A 21,015-nucleotide genomic window follows, 5' to 3' on the forward strand; every position below is an offset into this window, starting at 1 on the left:
TATATATATATTTATGTCCATACAATTTATTATTATTTTTTTTATTTTTATTTGTTTTTATTTATTTTTTTTTTTAAAAAATGTCTTATAATGACGGATCAGAAGAAGAGAACGATAGTAATACATACATGGACGATGAGAAGAGGAAAAAAAAGAAAAAAAAAAAAATAATTAATAATAATGCCTATGCATTAATAAATGAAGTAAATTATTCTCAGGAAGAAGAACAAGCAATTAACCATAACACCCATTCAGAAGATACAACAAGTAATAGGAAAGAAAATAGTTGTTTACATAGTTTAAGTGATAGAAATGTAGAAGATCATATAATTAGTCTCCCCGAATATTTAGATTTAATCAATAATAATAATAATAATAATAATAGTAATAGTAATAGTAATAGTAATAGTAATAGTAATAGTAATAATTATAGTAATAATTATAAAATGAAAAAAGAAAAGAAGAAAAAAAAAAAAAAAAAAAAAAAAAACCAAACAGATGAAGAAAATATTAAAAATAAAAAAGATGACATATATGAAAATAATATGAAGAACCAACAAAATTATTACAAAAAAATAAATCATAATAACATTAACAACAAAAAAAATAAAATATTTTGTCAAGATGATCAAAAACAATTCAATATTAATCATGGATTTCAAATGGATGAGAATCTACCAAATAATATTATAATTCAATCGAGTGATACTAATCAAAGTAATACTTATTTAAATGAAGCTAGAGTTAATCAAAATGATGATGATAATAATAATGAGGAGTCATATAATCAAATGGGTATGTTTAAAAAAGTATTTTATAGGATAAAAAAAATTATTGTTGATAAAAAAGGAACTCCAATAACGAATGAAAATGATGTAGATAATGATATATGTGAATTGAATATTATGGAAAATAATATGAACACTATTCATGCGAATAACAATAATAATGATAATAATATAAATGATAATACATGTACGTATGTGGATAATAATATAGAAGAAGAATCAAACGAAGAGATATTCGTCATAAATAGAAATATGGATGTATTATATAATAATACAAGAGAAAATATAAATAGTAATACACATTTATCTAGACAAATGATAAATTTAAGTGAATTGAATCCAAATGATCTTTTATGTAATATAAATGAGTATGAAGAAGGACAAAATAATAATTCTTTATGGAATAATAACAATAATAATAACAATAATAATAATAATAATAATAATAATAATAATTTTATGGATGGTAGTTTGAATTCTCTTCATCCTATTAATAATAATATAACAAACCAAAATATCCAAAATGACAATATAAATAATAGTCATATTAATTATGGTTACAGTAATTTTTATGAAAACAATATACAACATATATTACGATTTAGTTTTAAAAATATATTCAATAAGATATCGTCATATATAAATGAACATATTACAAATATAAAAGAAAAAATAAAAAAGTATTGGCTAGAACGAGTAGAAGAAGCTAATACACAATTAAATAGTCCTAGACCAGTACCTACAAGAAATACAACAAACACAAACACAAATAATAATAATAATAATAATATTAATATGATTGATGATGAAAATGATGATCCTAGTTGTGTTCAAATACTTTTTTTTATGGGTCTAATCTGTAAGTTCCCTATACTTTGGATTATTGGTTCTATTGTTTTCTGCATTACTCCAAGTGAACATAGAAAGACAAAAACATGGTCTCTAGTAAATACATTTTTTGCTCTTCTAAGTATTATATACTTTATAACTAATACTAATTTTCGTTTAAGAAAACCAACGTTCCTTGTAGTCCTAGAACAAAATATAGAAAATAAAAATATATATCCAAAAGGAATATTAAAATATGATAATATCATACATCATAAACATATAATAATTGATCAATCTTCATTATATAAGTGGAAAGATTTACACACAAACAGAGTTTACAAGACATCAGAAAATTTTTTTTTAAATCAAAATTTTATTTCATCACAAAAACCGGAATCAAACATATTACTGTAAGGGGGAAAAAATATATATATGTATGATATATATATATATTTATATTTATGTATATATCCATTTCATTTTTGCAGAAGCGATACTATCTATAAACTCCTAAATCGGATACAAGTAACAGTCACTTTTGGAAAAGGAAATATTTATTCAAGTCATAATATTCAAAAGATAAAACCATTTCTTCAAAATATAAAAACAAAAATGGACCCTATTTCGTATGAAACACTAACCATGACCGATGAAGAGTAATAATTCAATGGAAAAAATAAAAATATATATATATATATTTATATTTATATATATGTTTATATTTATTTATATTTTTATTTACATTTAATGTTCTTTTTATAGCATCCCAGATGACTTTTTTGGAAGTGGGCTAAGATGCGAAAAAACTCACAATAATCATAATGAGAATATAAATGAACCACAACAAATTAAAGAAAAAGAAAAATGGTACCTCTTTTGGAAAGAAGAAGAAATAAATAATTCAAATAATAAAAATATTTACAATATTTCAATTCCTGTTGGTGAAATATTCTTCTTCAAAAGTGAATATAATTGTAGAATAGCTTTTCTATATCCAAAGTCTATTCTATATGATCAAAACGATATTCCCTCAAATTTTGTTGAAATACAAAAAATTATAATAAAACCATTTTAAACATTAATTGGTATACTATAATGGTATGAAAATATATATCCATATAATCACCACATATATATATATATATATATATATATATGTATTTTTTTTTTTTTTTTTTTTTTTTGTTTCTATACCAATTTTTTGTAAAAAAATAAATATATACTATTTGTTAATTTCTTTTCTTTTTAATCATACTTGTTTTTTGTTAATTTTTTTTTTTTTTTTTTTTTTTTTTTTTTTTTCATTAAAATTTTTAATATAAAAAACTATCTTTTGGTAAAATTATAATTTTTAATATGATTCGTTTCAAAAATTAAAAACAAAAATATAAAATATATAAAATAAACAACATAAAAAAATAAAAATAAAATAACTACTAGGTAGTAAAACACACAAAAAGTAAATAAATAAATATATAAATAAATATATATATATATATATATATATATATATATATATATAATTCATTACATGTGTTAATATTTATATGTGTCATAATTTATCATTACTATAATCATATAGTAAACTGTTGAGTTTACTTTAATTCTTCTACTTTCTTTTTTTTAAAGAACTTTATAAAATAATCAATTGCATTATCCAATTTCGAAACAAAATTTTCTAACTCTGGTCTTTCTATTCCTACTACACATGAAAAAGCTATATACGAATATGGATAAGAATTATAACTTGAACCAAAATTTTGAAATTTGTGATTTCCTATAACAATAGTATTTGGTTCATTTAATTTATCAAATTCTTCTTCTATCTCTTTTTCATATGGTTTTATTATATTAATTTTATTTTGTAATATATCATTATCTACGTTTTTACCTTCATCAATATTGTAGGGTAACATATCGTCATGTTCATCCACATGTTTTTTATTTAAATCAAATTTAACATTTTCCAAATTATATTCTTCCGAATGAATCATGATTTGTTCATTTTCCTTTACATTTGTTAATATGTTGATAAATTTTTCCCTAGCCTTATTTAATAAATAGTTCCTATTTAACAATGGAGAACATATAACACGGTGGCCCGTAACATTTCTATAAAAAAGCATAGATCCAAGCATATTAATAACCTTTGGATTATCCGTGTTACAATATGTATACATATGATTCAAATTTATGGCCATTGATATAAAATTTTTACTAGTTTTTATTAGTTCTAAATTATATTTTAAACATAATAATTCTATTTTTTCTTTGAACCAATTAAAATTCTCTACCCTTTCTTTACGTAGATTCATAATCTTATCCTTTCCCATCTCTAATAAAGTAATAAATAAATCTAAATATGCATTCACAGGAGTCCTTCCAGGATATGACTTCTTTAACAATTTCATATGCTCTCTATTAGAAGAAAAAACTATACCTCCATTTACTGGAACAAGAAAATTTTTATCACAACTTTGCACAACAAAATCAACTCTCCCTTGAGATTCAAAACATTTCTGAATCTCTTTACATATATAAGTACATTGAAGACCGAATGCATTATTTATTATATGAGGAGTATTATACTTTTTACAAATATGAGCTATTTTTATTATATCATCTGAATTTCGTGGAGCATACACAGAAGTAGTTGACATAACACAACATATTTTCTCCTTATGCTCTTCCAATAATTTCTCTATTCCTTCCAAATCTGTAAATAATTCCTCATTCTTATATATCATATCCACTACAAAATATTTCAAATTACAAAACGATATACACTTATAACACGTTTTGTGATCTATTCGTGATATTATTACATATTGGCTATGTTCCCTAATCTGTTTTAAATATAATAAACATGTACTCAGACACATTCCTGTTGCATATGGTAATATATAAACATCCTCACAACTCTTTATACCAAAACTTCGGATTAAATCTTTTACAAAACTGGTTGTCAATTTGGCTAGTATACTATTTCCTGCACTTTTTGGCTGGACATCATCCAAATTACCTGACCTGTTCATACAAAAAAGAAAAAAAAAATAAAATAAATTAAAATAAATTATACATATTTAGCTACCTGCACACATTAATATAAGGTACACATATATTTTTATTTTTTTTAACCTTCCTATTCCGTGTCCAAATCCAATATATTTACTCCTAACTATGGAACTATATATTCGATTTTCCCTTTCTCCAATTTTTACATTTTTTTCACTGTTACATCTATAAAATGGTACATATTTTATATAAAAAGTAATGAGCAAATGATAGTGTAATATAATATATATGTTTATTTTTTTTATTTTATTTTATTTTTTTTTTTTACAGATTTTGTGACGATATTTGGTGCAGAATATTCATAACACTAATTTCGTTTAAGCCATAGTTTGGAAGTCTTCCATTGTTCACAATGCTTCAAGAAAAAAAAAAAAATATATATATATACATATATATATTAATATTATTTTATAATAAATCGATGTACATATTAGAACATATCATATTTATACGTGTTTCATAATTTTATTTCTCTTATTTTTATTTAATTTACTTCCATATGGTATTTTCCTTTTGATTTAATGTCTATTGTAAATACGATAAAATAAAAATTTCAGAATGTTAAATATTTTATATATACAAATATATACATACATATATATATATATATATATATATATATATATATATTATTTATTTTAATCGGTACCTGATTTGATATTAATGAATATTTTTTTGATGTTTTCATACCCCCTTTGGGAGCCTTATTATTGTCACACAAATTTTCCTTAGTATTATTCATAATTTATCTTTATTATTAAATCATAACGGTCATATATTTATGTCATATTATTCCTTTATTATAAGTTCTACATAAAATGTAAGGAGCAACAAGGTTTTACTTCAGAAAAAAAAAAAAAAAATTAATATTCTTATAAAAAAACAATTATTTCATAAAAATCAGCTTTGTAATTTTTTGATGTCATAAAAAATTTATATATTATTACATACTTTTTATACAGTTGTTAATTTTTTTTTTTTTTTTTTTTTTCTGGTTTATATATTATATATTATATTATCTATATATAAAACATATAATATTTTTAAGTAGCTGCGCTTAATTAAATGTTGCAGTTATTTATACTATAGATATATAAAATAGTAATAAAATTTATTACGATAAAAATATATAATAATAATTAAGTTACAACAAAGGAGTAAAAAAAAAAATAAAAATAAAAATCTATAAGGAAATAGAAAAAGCATTACTCTAATTAAAGAATGAAAAAGATAAATATAAAAAAAAAAACAAAAAATAATAGGAAAATTTATATACATAAATATATATATATATATATATATATATATTAATAAATTTTGATTTCCTCTGTAAATGTATGGTATATATATATATATATATAATACTTAAAAAAATAAGGAGATAAAAAATTACTAAAAAAAAAAATTAAAACAAAACTTTAACGAAAGAATATATAGAACAAAAAAAAAGCAAATGTTGCTATATATATATATATATATATATATAATATATATATGTATCGGCTGCAGCTCATAAATATTTATAAGTTTTTGTAATATTGACTTGAATATTTTAAAAGATCATCCTGTTCTATCAGACAAAATCAAACATACATACATACATATATATATATATATATATATATTATGTACATATCGAATGCATGTATGATATATATTATTTCTAGAATTTCCTTTTTTTTTTTTTTTTTTTTTTTTTTCTTTTTTTTCTTTGCGATTCTTGTTGTTCTATTATACATTCTTAATAGAATTATAATTTTTATACATAAGACTATTAATAGACATATTATTATTAATATTGATATTATTTGCTTGGTTATTGTGATGGTTTGATGCATTAAGATTAGTACTATTAAAAAAGTAATAAAAGAGTTCATGTTCAGCTATAAGTTTTTGACAAGTAGGTTCGGATAAGAATTTCAATGATTTAAAAATACATGAAGAATATTGATTTAATTGTGAAATAAAGAAACAAGCATTTCTTTCATCATTTCCATCTCCTACTGAATAAATAAAACAGATAAAAGAAGTATTATATAAATATGGAGCTAAAATTTCATTAATAATTTGATGAAAAATAACTTTTTTCCAATCTTTAGGATCAATTAAAGAATTAATTAAAGTATCTCTTGCTGATATTATTCGAATATTTTTATGCAAAATAAAAGACCAAACCATAGGAATATATTTTTTTGCAGAATTTATTAGCCATTCTAAACTTGCATTAGTAACAATAACTAATTTCCCTTGAGTTGAACATAAATTTAATGTGTTAATAACTACTTCACTTAATTTATTAAATAGTTCATTAATATATGGAGGTATAGTGTCATATAAACTTAACTTCATTTTTGATGTTATCCAACTTGTTGGTAATATAGTATCATCATAATCAAAAACTATCAATTTTTTATATATAAAAGGTTTATTATATAATACATTATTATTAATACCATAACTACTACTACTACTACTACTATTAATATTATTATTATTAATACATTTATTATTTGTTGCTTTTATTACACACCCATTGTGATGCACTGGACGATTTCCTATATCTTGAACTTTTCTTATAATACCTTCTTCATGTTTATTTATATTTGAATAAATATTATGAGAATTATCATTTTCTAAATTTCTCATTCCATTCATAGACATATCTTTTATATAATTCTTGCGACTTATTGTACTTCCATGGGGGTAGACACATTTCATTCTATCCATTTTTTATAATATACAATTTTTTTTAAATAAAATAACACAATTTTTGAAAGGAAAAATATAAAAATATATATATATGATAAATATATAATTAGATAAAATAAAAAAAGAATTTGTCTTCTTGCACTTTTTAATTTATCCTAAATAGTTAATATATATATATATATATATATTAAATAGACTTACAAGTTATATCTTTTCACTTAACAAATTTTTTTATGCGAACTTAATATAATTATGTATTTACACTCTTAATAGTATAATATACCAAAAAAAAAAAAAAAAAAAAATATACATATATAAATATGTATATATATATATATATATATATGTTCTAATGATTTTAAAAAAAGCTTAATATACTTTTCATATTTAATTAAAAAATATATTACATGTAAATATAAATAGCTCACTTATGAAGTAACAAAAAAAAAAAAAAAAAAGTAAAAAAATTTTAACAAATAAATATATATATGTGTAGGAACATTCTTCCCTTTTTTTTTTTTTTTTTTTTGTTATAAATTAAATAAAAAGAAAAAAAATTAAGAAATTTACAAATGAAACGTCAATAATATTTAAGGTCAAAATAAAGTTAAAAAAAAATTCATATCAAAATGAAAAATAGCAACAAGAAAAAAACATAAAGAAAATAATAACAGAAAATAAAAAAAAAAAAAAAAATGAAAAATAAAAAGAAAAAACAAAACAAAACAGATACAGGAACGAGAATAAGACGGGGATCGCAAGAATATAATAAATATTTATATACCCGAAGGTAAATATGGATAATATATATAAATATAAATATATATATATATATATATATATATATATATATATTATATATATGGTTAATTTTTTTCCTTTATGAATAACGAGATCAAGTAAGCAAAACTTAAATATTTATGTTAAAGCTTCAAATAAAGAAAAAAAAAAAAAAAAAAAAAAAAAATAGGTATAACTTAAAAATAAAAATGGTTGTTTTTAATTTTCTAATTATATATATATATAAACAGATATATTGATATATAAAAATAAATACTAAAAACAAAATAAAAAAAAATATATATATATATATATATTAAATAAATAATTAGAAAATAGCTGTTTGTTATTTATAATTCAATTATATAAACATATACATATTAATAATATTAAACAGTTGGTTGGTTGTTTTTTTTTTTTTTTTTTTTTTTTTTTGTCTTTCTGTTTTTTTTACAAAATATAAACATACATATATATAATATAATACATAAATAATTATACAAGTAATATTTTATTGTATAACATTTATAATTAAAAAAAATATAAGTTTATATACACGAATTTATTGTGTCTAAAAAAAAAAAAAAAAAGAAAAATAATATATAAAACAAAGATATACTATTTTTTTATATACATATATATATATATATATAATACCTTTTCAAAAAATACAAAATTTCAAAAATGTGTTGGATAATAATATTAAACAAATTTTATATATTTATATATTCCTAATGAAAAAAAAAAATAATAAAAATAAAACTACATTCAATTTTATTTTTCACTTGTTTTGTTTTTAATAAATAAATAAATAAATACATACATATATATATATATATATATATATATATATATATATATATTAATAGGACATTTATTTTATTTGGAATATTATAATTGAAAAAAGTAAATATTTAAATGATAGAAAATATATTTAAACAAAAAAAAAATTCAAATTTTATTTTTATATGTATTAATGAAAACAACACAAAATAAAAATATATATATATTTATATAGTGCACACATATAAAATATATATAAAAAATATATAAAATTATATACATTCTTTTTTTTTATATTAAAGAAATATAAATGAAATGTTGTTATAAATATTATGATGTAGACAGAATAAATATTTTATTCTTTCACTTATAAAAAATATATGAATATAGATATATATATGCATTTATATTTATCGTAAAAGCTAATTCATTTTTATTACATATATATATTTTTTTTTATTAATATAAAGAATTTTTCAAAAAAACAAACAAAATGATATTGATATATTCTAAGAATAACAAAATAAAATTTTATGTATTTTCTAAAATTTCATTTTTTTAAAAAATATAGCTTCTAATGCATATTATTTTTTACACATATAATTAAATATAAGAAATTATAAATATTATTAAATGTGTTTCCTTAAAACGTTAAAAAAAAAATTGAAACATCAAATATAAATATATATATATATATATATATATATATATATTACATATTTCTAATAAAAAAATATATATATATTTTTATTATATATAGTTGCATAATAAAATAGGTTATGTTAATAAAAAAAATGGTACTTGAACAATTTAATTAAGAATATATATTTTTTTTCTTATTCGTAATGATATAAACGCTTCATTTAAGAATAAAAAAAAAAAAGGCATGTGTTGCATACACAACTTTTATTATTATATTATAACACAACAATATATAATGTAAATACTTAAGAATGTTTTTTTTAAATGTTATCAAATTTATTTATTTTTCTCTGGAACAAATAATAAAAAAGGAATGTAATATATATAATATTACTTCTTACAGTTAACCTAATAAATCAAAATTATATGATGAAATCGATTTAAAGAATTAGAATATTATATAATAATTTTTCATATACATTCAAGCTTCAAAAAATAAAATAAAAAACAATATTTAAAAAATATATGCTAAATATATATATATATATATATATATATATATATATATATATGTGTACAATCCTGAAACTCTTATGTACCAATCAATATTTCCCAACCTTTAAATATTTATATTTGTTCATAATCAATTATACACTTATACATTTGAGAAAATAAAAATATATATATATATATAATTAAGCATATTTTTTCATTTTGTTTCTTAATATATATTTTATGTAACCTTATATGTTTATTATCTTTTATGTATGTAACATGATATAAGTAAAAAAAGAAAGAGAAAAAAAGAAAAAAGATATATTCTGATATATGTTTAGGCGCAAAAATAATACATAATATAATTAATATAATTAATTCATATAAAAAAAATAGAAATAAGAAAATTTAAATATGGGGCATCATAATGTTTATAATAAATGACATATAATAATATATATATATATGTGTATTTTTAAACATTTAATATATATGTATTTATATATGTTAAAAATAATTTCAAGTCCTTGATTTATTTTTCTCTTTTTATTATTTTCCTTTTAAGTATGCTTCTGAAATATCAATGTATTCTTCTCTTTTTGTTTATATTCATCAACAGTATATTTGTGAGCTCAATAAAAATGAAGAAAATGCATATACCATGGAATCATAAAATAATTAATAGTTATAATAAAACATTATTATTGAATTCCTTAAGGCAATCAAAAAATAATATGTTTTATGCTACTTATATTAAAACAACACCTTTTTTACATATTAATCAAAGAAAAATAAATTATTTAAAAAAAGATAATCATAGTATATATTCAAAATATTATAATAATGAACCAGTATATAATACCTACAACCCTATATTAAATTATGATATTTTAGATATAATTAAAGTGTATGGAAGATTAGCTGAGCATTCCAAATATGAATCTCTGAATATCAATATAAATATAAATGAACAAGATGAAAAAGTTAAAGAAAACAATAACTTATTTAAAAAAATTTTTTTCTTTTTAAAAAGTAAAAGTACAAATGATTACAATAAAATTTATTGGTTTCATCATTTTTTAAAATGTGGAAAAATGAACTTTAATGATTTTAAAAACTCATTATTTAAATTAAAATTCAAATGGCCAAAGGATTCAATCTTTCCAACTTATAATATCTTTTTATTTGAAAAAGGCTTGAATAAAAATATGGACTCACCAACAATAAGAAAAAAAGTGGAAAATTATATGCAGTATCAAGAAATAAATGACAATCTTTTGAAAAGTTGTTTTTACTGTTTCTCGGATGGTAAAGAATATATAACAGTATATGATATTTTAAGAACATTTAATAATTGGATGAAAAATAATAAACATAAAAATAATGAAAAACCGAAAGGACTGTTCTCATTCTTTAAAAAGGAACAAAAAGAACAAGAAGAATCAGTTGATTGGTTTACATTCAAAAAGAAAATTGATCTCAGTACAATTCATATGTACGAATCAAAAAAATGATATCACATATATATATATATATATATATATATATTTGGATTTATATTTTTTTTTATTGTAATTTTTTATAAAATTTTATCAATTTATTTATTCACTACTTTTTTTTTTGTAATTATTAATTTTTTTTTTTAAATTCTTATAGACTATATAAAAATATGTATATCACGTCATATAAACCATTTATTATTAATCATATTCAAAATTATCGTGTATATTGTAAAAATGATTACATTAATAATCACCATATGGTATAAATATATATATTATCCATATGTGTTAACCTAAAATAAATAAAATGAAATAATAGAAAATATTTGAATATAAAGACATAATAATCCTTATTAATATTCATATATAAATAAGACAATACAAAAAAAAAAAAAAAAAAAAAAAAAAAAAAAATCTTCCATTTTATAAAATTCCAATATAGCTAGCCAAAAAAAAAAAAAAAAATTATGATCGTTCATAAATTTTTGATCATATTAAAAAAAGTTAGATAAAAAAAAAAAAATGGAAAATTTAAAATAGACCATATTGAACTATATATAAAAATTAAAAAAATAAAATAAAATAAAACAATAAAAACAACATAAAAATAAATTAAAGTCTCATCATAAATGATAAATATATAATATATATATATATATATATATATATTGTATGTATGAAATAATTTAAGCATATTTGTGTTTAGTTTTTTCTTTTTTTTTATTAAAAATAAAATAAAAAAAAAAAAAAGAATATTCAAAATAGTTATTTTGTACACAAAATTTAAAAAAAAACTACATATATATATATATATATATATATATATATATTTATTTATTTATTTATTTATATAAACATATTTTTGTATTATGTCAATTGTGTTTTAAAACTATATAAAAATAAAAAAAAAATTTTTTATATAATTTTATTATATTATTATAATATATCCGTTTTCTTAACAAATGTTGATTTACTTAAAAAATAATTTTTAGCACTATAATCCTTTTTATTTGTATGAATGCCTTGTTGTTTCTTTTTCTTTTTATTATATGGTAAATACTGGAAATCCTTTTTCGTTAACCTTATTATAGATGATCCAAACAAATAAATGGATCCAAAATTTTCTAACCATACGGTTTTATATAAAGAGTTTGATCCAATTTTGGAATTGATAAGAATTTCTGTCCATACTGAATTTGAAAAATCATAAAAATAAATATCATATTTTGGTAAGGACGAATTTTTACATTCACCACCTATTATAAACATATAATCATTAATTAGAACACAACTATGTCTATATCTCTTTTCTGGTATTTCTCCTTTCCCAATAATTTCAAAACATTTATTCGTTTCTATATTATATATAAATAAATTATTACAAAAATTTAAATTGATTTTATTACTGTTAAAGCTATAAAAATCTATACCTCCAAAAATATATAAATTGCTTTTATAATATACACAGGAATGACCAGCTCTTTTACTTAACCATTCTATACTTTTTATTTTTATGTCATTTTTTATTATATCACAAATATATGTGCACTTTTTATTATTTAAACAATTAAAACATAGAAAATCATTCCTTTCATGATAAATATTTGTTTTTTCATTTGTTAAAATATTACATTTATTATGATTCTTATTATATGTATCATTTGGATACATATTTATATCACTTTTCTCACATTTGTTATTATTAATATGTTTAAAATCTAGGTTATCTGAAGAGTCACAAATGAGATTATACACATCTTCAGTAGGATAATTATTAATATTATTATTATTATTATTAATAGAATTATTCAACAAACTATCCATGTGGTGATCCATCTCATAATTATTATCCTTATTCTGTTCATTATTTTTTATATTTGTTGTTGAAGAAGAACAAATTACATTATCAAAAGATCCTCTGACGTCTGTCACTTCACCTACACTTTCAACAATATCATTACCAAAATTTGTGCTACTAATTGTTCCAATAGTACCTACAGTTGTTGTTATTTGGTCATATGTATTTTTTCCTAATCCTTTATTAGGCACATTTGGAGAATCATTATTTTCTTCACAATTATTGGGCAAAATATTATTACATGAGAATAATGAAAAGTCATCATAATTCTTTTGTTCATCAAAAATGTCATCACATATATCATCAGAATATGATTTTTTTTCATTACATGTATTTAAATTTTTGTCTATATCTAATAATAAGTTATCGTTTCTTTTTTTTATATGTATATCATCTATTAGACTATTATCATTAATTAGTTCAAAATTAATATTTTTTTTATTTTTCTCATTTTGTTTAAATGGATATAATTCTACCCATTTGTTATTATAAAAATCGTATAAATATAAATCATTATAAATAACATCTATATATTCATCTTTATTTTTAATTGTATTCCCTTTACCTCCAAATAAATAAATTAATGAATAACAATCTTCATTAACACTACAAATTGAAAAATAATCTCGAGCTTTTATAATTCGTTTCTTTTTTTTGAAAAAGTTATTTTTTTCATTTTGTAAAAATTCATAAATTTCGGACATACCATTGACATATTCTTCATAATTATTATTATATTCACTTTTGCTATTAAAATAAAATTGGCTACTCTCTGTGCATTTATCTTGATTCATTTTTTTTATGTCTTCATGTAAATCCCTTGATTCATTTTTTGATATATTATTATTGTTATATCCAATTTGGTCATAAAAATTATTTGACCCACCATTCTTATCAAAACATAAATCATTTTGTATATTCTTATAATCATCACATGATATATCGTTTGATATATTTTTATGATCATCACAAGTAAAACAGTTATTCGTATAATTATCAATGTTTTTATGTTTGTTCTTAAAGTCGTTCCTCTTATTATTATTATGAACATTACAATTATTATCATTATTATTATCATTATAATTATCAGTATCATTATTATCACATTTATATATTTTCTTATCATCAAATATATCCAATTCTTTTTTTTCCTTTTTGGTATCTTTTTTTTTATTCATTGTTGTCTTATCACTGTTGACATCACTATTCCTTTTAATTAAATTAAAGAAAGTTTGAAAATTATTCATTTCATCATTAAATGTATCTACAACTATAGTTGAAAAAAGCGTATTCATATTATACACATTAATTTTACATATATTCATAAAATGAGCATTACTGCTTATAATAAATAAAGAATTGTTTAGATAGACCATGTCAGTATAATTAATAAATGAAATATTATTATGATATTTATAATATGATTTATTTATATTTTCATTTAAATCATTTTTAATATCACAATTTGATATAGACAAAAGTGTATTCTTTCTTAAAGACATTTCTTCATATATATTTAAAAAGATATACCATACATTATTATATGGTGTATACAAATATATACATTTTTTTATTTTATCAAAAATATATATATTATCATTTAATACACATACACCATCACATCTATTTTTATATACTTTTGAATCGAATCCAATATTATCAATATTAAATTCGTATACATTATTTTTTTCCCCTTGATTGTCATATGTATTATTATTATTACTAGAACATTTAGTAGAATTCAAATTATTCTTTATATTATTATTTTTATATTTATTTTTATCATCATATTTTAATTTAATATCATAATTATTTATATTTATATTTACATTTACACTTATATTGTCATTATAATATTTTCCTTTCATTTTATTTTTTTCTTTTTTTTTATTTATATTATAAGACACATGTGTTTCATCTCCTTTATAATATTTTTTTTTTACTATCACATCGTTATAATTATTCATAATATTATTATTATAAAAATCACCACAGTAATTATTACTACTACTATTATTACTCATACTGTCATTATCAATAATACTTTTGTCCTTATTATTTTTTATTTTATTTTTTTTTTTATTCTTTTTATTCCTATATATGTGATCATTTTTATTCATGAATATTGAACTGTGTGAAGATGATTCCTTGGAGTAACAAAGGTTACTGTTATTTGTTACATCAACAAAATTACTTATGAGATTTTCATTTTCTATATTATTATAATTATATAAATTTATATTTCTATTATATATATTTTTGCTTTTCTGGTATAAGTAGTTTATTATATTCATAATTACATTTTAGTTTTTTTTATTGAAGAAAAAAAAAAAAAAAAAAAAAAAAAAAAAAAAAAAAAAAAAATTATAATAATAAAATTAAAAAAAATTTAAATTCATAAAAAATAATTCTTACAAATGAGTATTATATATAATACACATAAATATAAAAATATGATAGAACTAATAATACACATATACAAAACATAATATATACATAGTATATATTTATATAGATCTTATATAAAAATATTACTATATATATATATATATAAATTAGCTACTCATATTTTCATAATATATAACTAAACATAAAAAAAATATATTTATACATAAACAATTATATCATGGTGTCCTTATTTATTCATTTATATATTCAATTTTTTTTTTTTTTTTTTTTTTTTTTACTTTTTTAATATCACAAGTTTTATAAAACAACATAAATTACAAAAACGATACGGTACACATTTCCTGTTCAAATGAGTTATATCTTAATTTAAGGAAAAAACAAAAAAGAAAAAAATTAAAAAAAAAAAAAAACACAAAACAGAAAACAGAAAAACAAATTAAAAATGAATATATATATATATATATATATAAATATTTATATATACAATATATTTATCATATAAAAGTTATTTAAAATATGACATGAAAAAATAAAAGAAAAACATAAATATACATACATATGTATATATATATATATATTATGTTTTATATGACGAGAAAAGAACGATAATAATAATAATAATAATAATAAAAGAAAGTATTGATTTATAGTTTCTTCTCTATATATTTATTTAATTTTTTAACTTTATCATTTCATAAAATTATATATATATATATATATATATATATATTTTATTAAAGAATTAAAAAAAAGAGAAACGTAAATAATAAATAATATATATATATTATATTTTTAAAACATACCAATTTACCAAAAAAAAAAAAAAAATTATATATAATGTTACATGAAAGGGGGGAAATAATAAATTTTGTAATATTTATATATATAATATATTATATACATATATTTAAAATTTTCGAAATATGTCATATGAAAAAATAATATACATATATATATATATATATATATATATATATATATATATATAATATTTATTTTACAGAATGGAGATTATTTGTTACAATTTTTATAATTTAATTGTTTTATTTAAAAGGAGAAACAAATTATATATTTCATGTTATAAGTAATTTTATAATTTAAAAACCAAAAAAAAAAAAAAAAAAAAATAAAAACATTTGAAATTTTCTTTTTTTATATATAAAAATATATGTATAAATGTACAAAAAATGTAAAAATATATAATAATATGTAAAACATAAAATGTACATATTAATATTAAACAAAAAATATATATACTATATTATATATATATATATAAGTGAATATATATATATTTATATACATATAGTTTATATTATATATATAACCAAGACACAAAAAGGAAAAAAAATTGTTTATTTTTTTATATTTTTATGGATGTATATTTATTTTTTTTTTTTTGGAAATTTTAAAATTTTTTCAAACCTCCCATTTTGTCATAATTATATTTTACAAAAAAAAAAAAAAAAAAAAAAAAAAAAAAAAAAAATACATATATAATATATATATATTATTTGTATGATGATACAATGGTTAAATACATTTTATTTTATTTTTATAAATAATTAATTTATCCTTGTTCATAATAAATGATATATTTATTTATCATATATGACATATTACTTTTAAAAAAAAGAATTATCTTTATAAATAGTTATATCATTCTTAAAAAAAAATAAAAAAGAAAACAAATATTTTTAACATTTGTTATATATATATGTTATATATTTATGATCGTTGCAGCAAAAACTATATCCATAGGATTCATATTTAATTATAGGAGCAACAAGGATAAAAATAAATAAATATATACATATATTATATATATATATATATATATATATATATATATATATATATTTCCTTTTTATTAACATATTTCGAAATAAGTTGTTAATTATATGAGAGTAACCTTGCGAATGTGATTAAATTAAAAAAATTGGTACACATATAAATATATAATCTTATATTGTTTTTATTTTCTTATATTTAATAAAAAAAATTCCCTTCATATAAAAAGGTTCTAAATTTTAAGTTCTCATTCCTAATTTTAATGTATACATCATTTAAAAATGTAATACAACCGAAAGAAAAAAAAAAGGAAAAAGAAAATGAAACAACAAAAAATCAAGCATATATTATATTATACATAAATATTAATACATTTATATATATATATATATATATATATATATAGTATGTTATTATGTGTTAACTTTTTAGTATCTATATTTAAAGCTTTTATATTAAATTTAATTAATATAAAAATCAAATAACATATGGGGCATAACTTATTTCACAATTATATATACGTGAATATTTTATTATTCGTTTATATATATGTAAAAACCAATTTCATATAACTTTATTTTATTTTATCATCATAGAAAAAAATTATATTCTACAAGATAATTATATATTCTTATATTAAAATTCATATATATATATATATATATATTTTTATTTTTATTAATTAATATATGTACCATATTTTTCAACAATTTTTTTATTTTATTCCATATTTATATAAATACTAACCAACTGAAAAATATAAAACATACAATAAATATATAATATATATATTATTATATATATGTTATTATATTTTTCTTTTTTTTCTTTCATGCCATATATAAAACTTAATATACTTTAAAAAAAGTATAGCTTTTATTTATTTATAACAATTTTCTATATTTTTTATTTTTAAATATATATATAAAAATATATACTAACCAAAAATTGTTAAATTTAAAAAAAAAAAACAAACAAAAAAAATACTTATCACAAATTTTTAACAAAAGAAAGATAATCCATATAATAAGTATCTTTTTATATTTTTATAATTTTATTTATATAAATATCCAATATAAAATATGATGAGATATATAAAATAAAATCAAAATTTGCAACAAGCCATTCTTAATTTTTTATATACTCATACAAAAAAAAAAAAAAAAAGAAAAAAGAAAAAACCAATAAAATAATAAATATATTATTTTTTCTTATAATGTGAAATATATAAAAAACTCCAAAAAAAAAACATACAAATAAAATAATATAAAAATTATTTAGAAATAAAGTAATTATATATTTATAATTCAATATTTATTGGTATAAAAGCTTTTATAAAAAAAAAAATTTTTTTTTTTTTTTTTGTAAAAAGTATTTTAGTTTTTATAAAAAAAAAAAAAAAAAAAATGTAATAAAAAAAAATATATTTTATATATATATAAAATATAATAAAGATGTGATGTAAAAATTGTATAAAAAGTTTTTCTTTTTTTTTTTATTTATATGTATTTCATTTATTTATAAAATAAATTACATATATATATATTATATATATAATATATTTTATATTTATTATATGCATGTTTAAGTGCATGCCTTCTAAATTCTTTCTTTATATTTTTTTTTTTTTTGTTCTACATTTTTTTAAGAATGATATATTATTACAGTTATTGCCTATATTATTTATTAACATTATTTATATAGATTATTATAAAATGTTTATTATTATTATTATACATATATAAATATATATATTATATATATATAATATATGTATATATGTTATAGTAAGTATATCTTATATATGTATATATTTCTTTAATACATATGTAATAAATATTTCTTAAAAAAAAAACGAAAAAAGAAAATCCCTATAATTTTATATATAGCTGTATAAACATTTTTTTTTTTTTTTTTTTTTAATACATATTTATATAAATATATATATTATAACATACATATTTTATATTTATAATGTATTAAAAATATCTCATTAATTAAAATAAACAATTTTAAAAATATATAAGTATAAAAAAATTAAAATATAAAAAAAAAATATTAATGTATAAAAGAAAAAAAAAATATATTTTTTTTTTTTCCCCATGTATATGAAAAATCACATACAACATGTTAAAAGTTTTTGTAGTAAGAAAATTATTCATGTGAAATAAAATATATATAATATATATATTATTTTGATATATTTATTTATATATAAAAAAACTGTATTATATAATATATATATTATATATTAATATACTATTAAAAAGAACGTGATTATTTTGTAAAATTATTGCAAGTATATAAATATATTGTATAAATATATTATAATTATATATTTTCGTTCTATATATATACATATATATATATATATATATATTTATATATATATGACTTTATACTTTTTTGTGCTCATCCCTTACATTTTTTTTTCTTTTTTTTAAGTGTATTTTTATACATTTTAATTATATGATATAAATATATATATATACATATATATTGCATATGTGATATATTTTTCTCTATGAATTATTATATTACATATAAATGAAATATTATATTTCTTTCTATATTAAGATTTAATAAGAATAACCAAAAAAGAGAAAGAGAAAAATATGATATGTTGAGTTTTTTTTTTTTTTTTTTTCTTTCTTTTTAATAAGCTTTAATAATTTTTGTTTTAATATACATTTGATAATTATTTATTTTAATTGGTATAAATATAAATATATATTTGTATTTCATTTATTATTATTTTTATTTTTATTTTTTTTTTTTTGAGCCTATGTTTTAGTGTTTAGTAAGAATATGTTTGCATTTTTTTCTTTATGAATATTTTATAGAAATGAAATAATATATATTTAGTTCATATTTCTTTATATTAAATATTTAACTGGTAATATATGTTTATTATATATATATATATATATATATATATATATAACATATGTGCATAAAATATAAAATTTTTTTCATCAGAAGTAGAATATATATTATTAGATTTATAAATATGTACAAGACATTTATTTTGTAATATATATATAATATAATTTTTTTTTTTTTTTTTTCTTTTTCTAATTATGTGTACTTACATATATTTATAAAAATACTCCATATATTTTTAAAGATCCTTATTTTTTTTTTTTTTTTTTTTTTTAAAACTTACATGTATATACCTTAAATATGTATAAGTAGTTATTATATTACAAGACGCAAAAAAAAAAAAAAAAAAAAAAAAAAAAAAAAAAAAAAGGGAAATTAATATAATTATATATATAATATATATGTTACATATGAAAAATAAAATGATAAGTAATAAGATTATTTTTTTCTGTACATATAACATATATAC

The 21,015-nt window shown here is 17.1% G+C and overlaps 5 protein-coding genes across 5 annotated transcripts; 2 read left to right on the forward strand and 3 right to left on the reverse strand.

Annotated features, from left to right (window-relative positions):
• Positions 1 to 80: 80 nt before the first annotated feature.
• Positions 81 to 2,694, forward strand: PADL01_1205400 (conserved Plasmodium protein, unknown function; the record flags this gene model as incomplete). Its single annotated transcript, XM_028683001.1, has 3 exons — positions 81 to 2,029; positions 2,108 to 2,275; positions 2,382 to 2,694. The coding sequence occupies 3 exons, from the start codon at positions 81 to 83 to the stop codon at positions 2,692 to 2,694; spliced, it is 2,430 nt and encodes an 809-aa protein (XP_028539223.1).
• Positions 2,695 to 3,214: 520 nt separating this feature from the next.
• PADL01_1205500 (O-phosphoseryl-tRNA(Sec) selenium transferase, putative) lies at positions 3,215 to 5,436 on the reverse strand (the record flags this gene model as incomplete). The annotated part of the gene is made up of 5 exons (XM_028683002.1): positions 3,215 to 4,646; positions 4,758 to 4,859; positions 4,963 to 5,049; positions 5,188 to 5,219; positions 5,344 to 5,436. 5 exons carry the CDS (start codon positions 5,434 to 5,436, stop codon positions 3,215 to 3,217), a joined length of 1,746 nt encoding a protein of 581 aa, XP_028539224.1.
• Positions 5,437 to 6,425: 989 nt separating this feature from the next.
• Positions 6,426 to 7,421, reverse strand: PADL01_1205600 (HAD domain ookinete protein, putative; the record flags this gene model as incomplete). Its single annotated transcript, XM_028683005.1, has 1 exon — positions 6,426 to 7,421. One exon carries the CDS (start codon positions 7,419 to 7,421, stop codon positions 6,426 to 6,428), a length of 996 nt encoding a protein of 331 aa, XP_028539225.1.
• Positions 7,422 to 10,669: 3,248 nt separating this feature from the next.
• On the forward strand, positions 10,670 to 11,617 carry PADL01_1205700 (conserved Plasmodium protein, unknown function; the record flags this gene model as incomplete). The annotated part of the gene is made up of 1 exon (XM_028683006.1): positions 10,670 to 11,617. The coding sequence occupies one exon, from the start codon at positions 10,670 to 10,672 to the stop codon at positions 11,615 to 11,617; it is 948 nt and encodes a 315-aa protein (XP_028539226.1).
• Positions 11,618 to 12,541: 924 nt separating this feature from the next.
• On the reverse strand, positions 12,542 to 15,757 carry PADL01_1205800 (conserved Plasmodium protein, unknown function; the record flags this gene model as incomplete). The annotated part of the gene is made up of 1 exon (XM_028683007.1): positions 12,542 to 15,757. The coding sequence occupies one exon, from the start codon at positions 15,755 to 15,757 to the stop codon at positions 12,542 to 12,544; it is 3,216 nt and encodes a 1,071-aa protein (XP_028539227.1).
• Between the last annotated feature and the right edge of the window lie 5,258 nt (positions 15,758 to 21,015).

This window comes from Plasmodium sp. gorilla clade G2 (assembly GCF_900097015.1).
Source record: "Plasmodium sp. gorilla clade G2 genome assembly, chromosome: 12".
NCBI lineage: Eukaryota > Apicomplexa > Aconoidasida > Haemosporida > Plasmodiidae > Plasmodium > Plasmodium adleri (nom. inval.).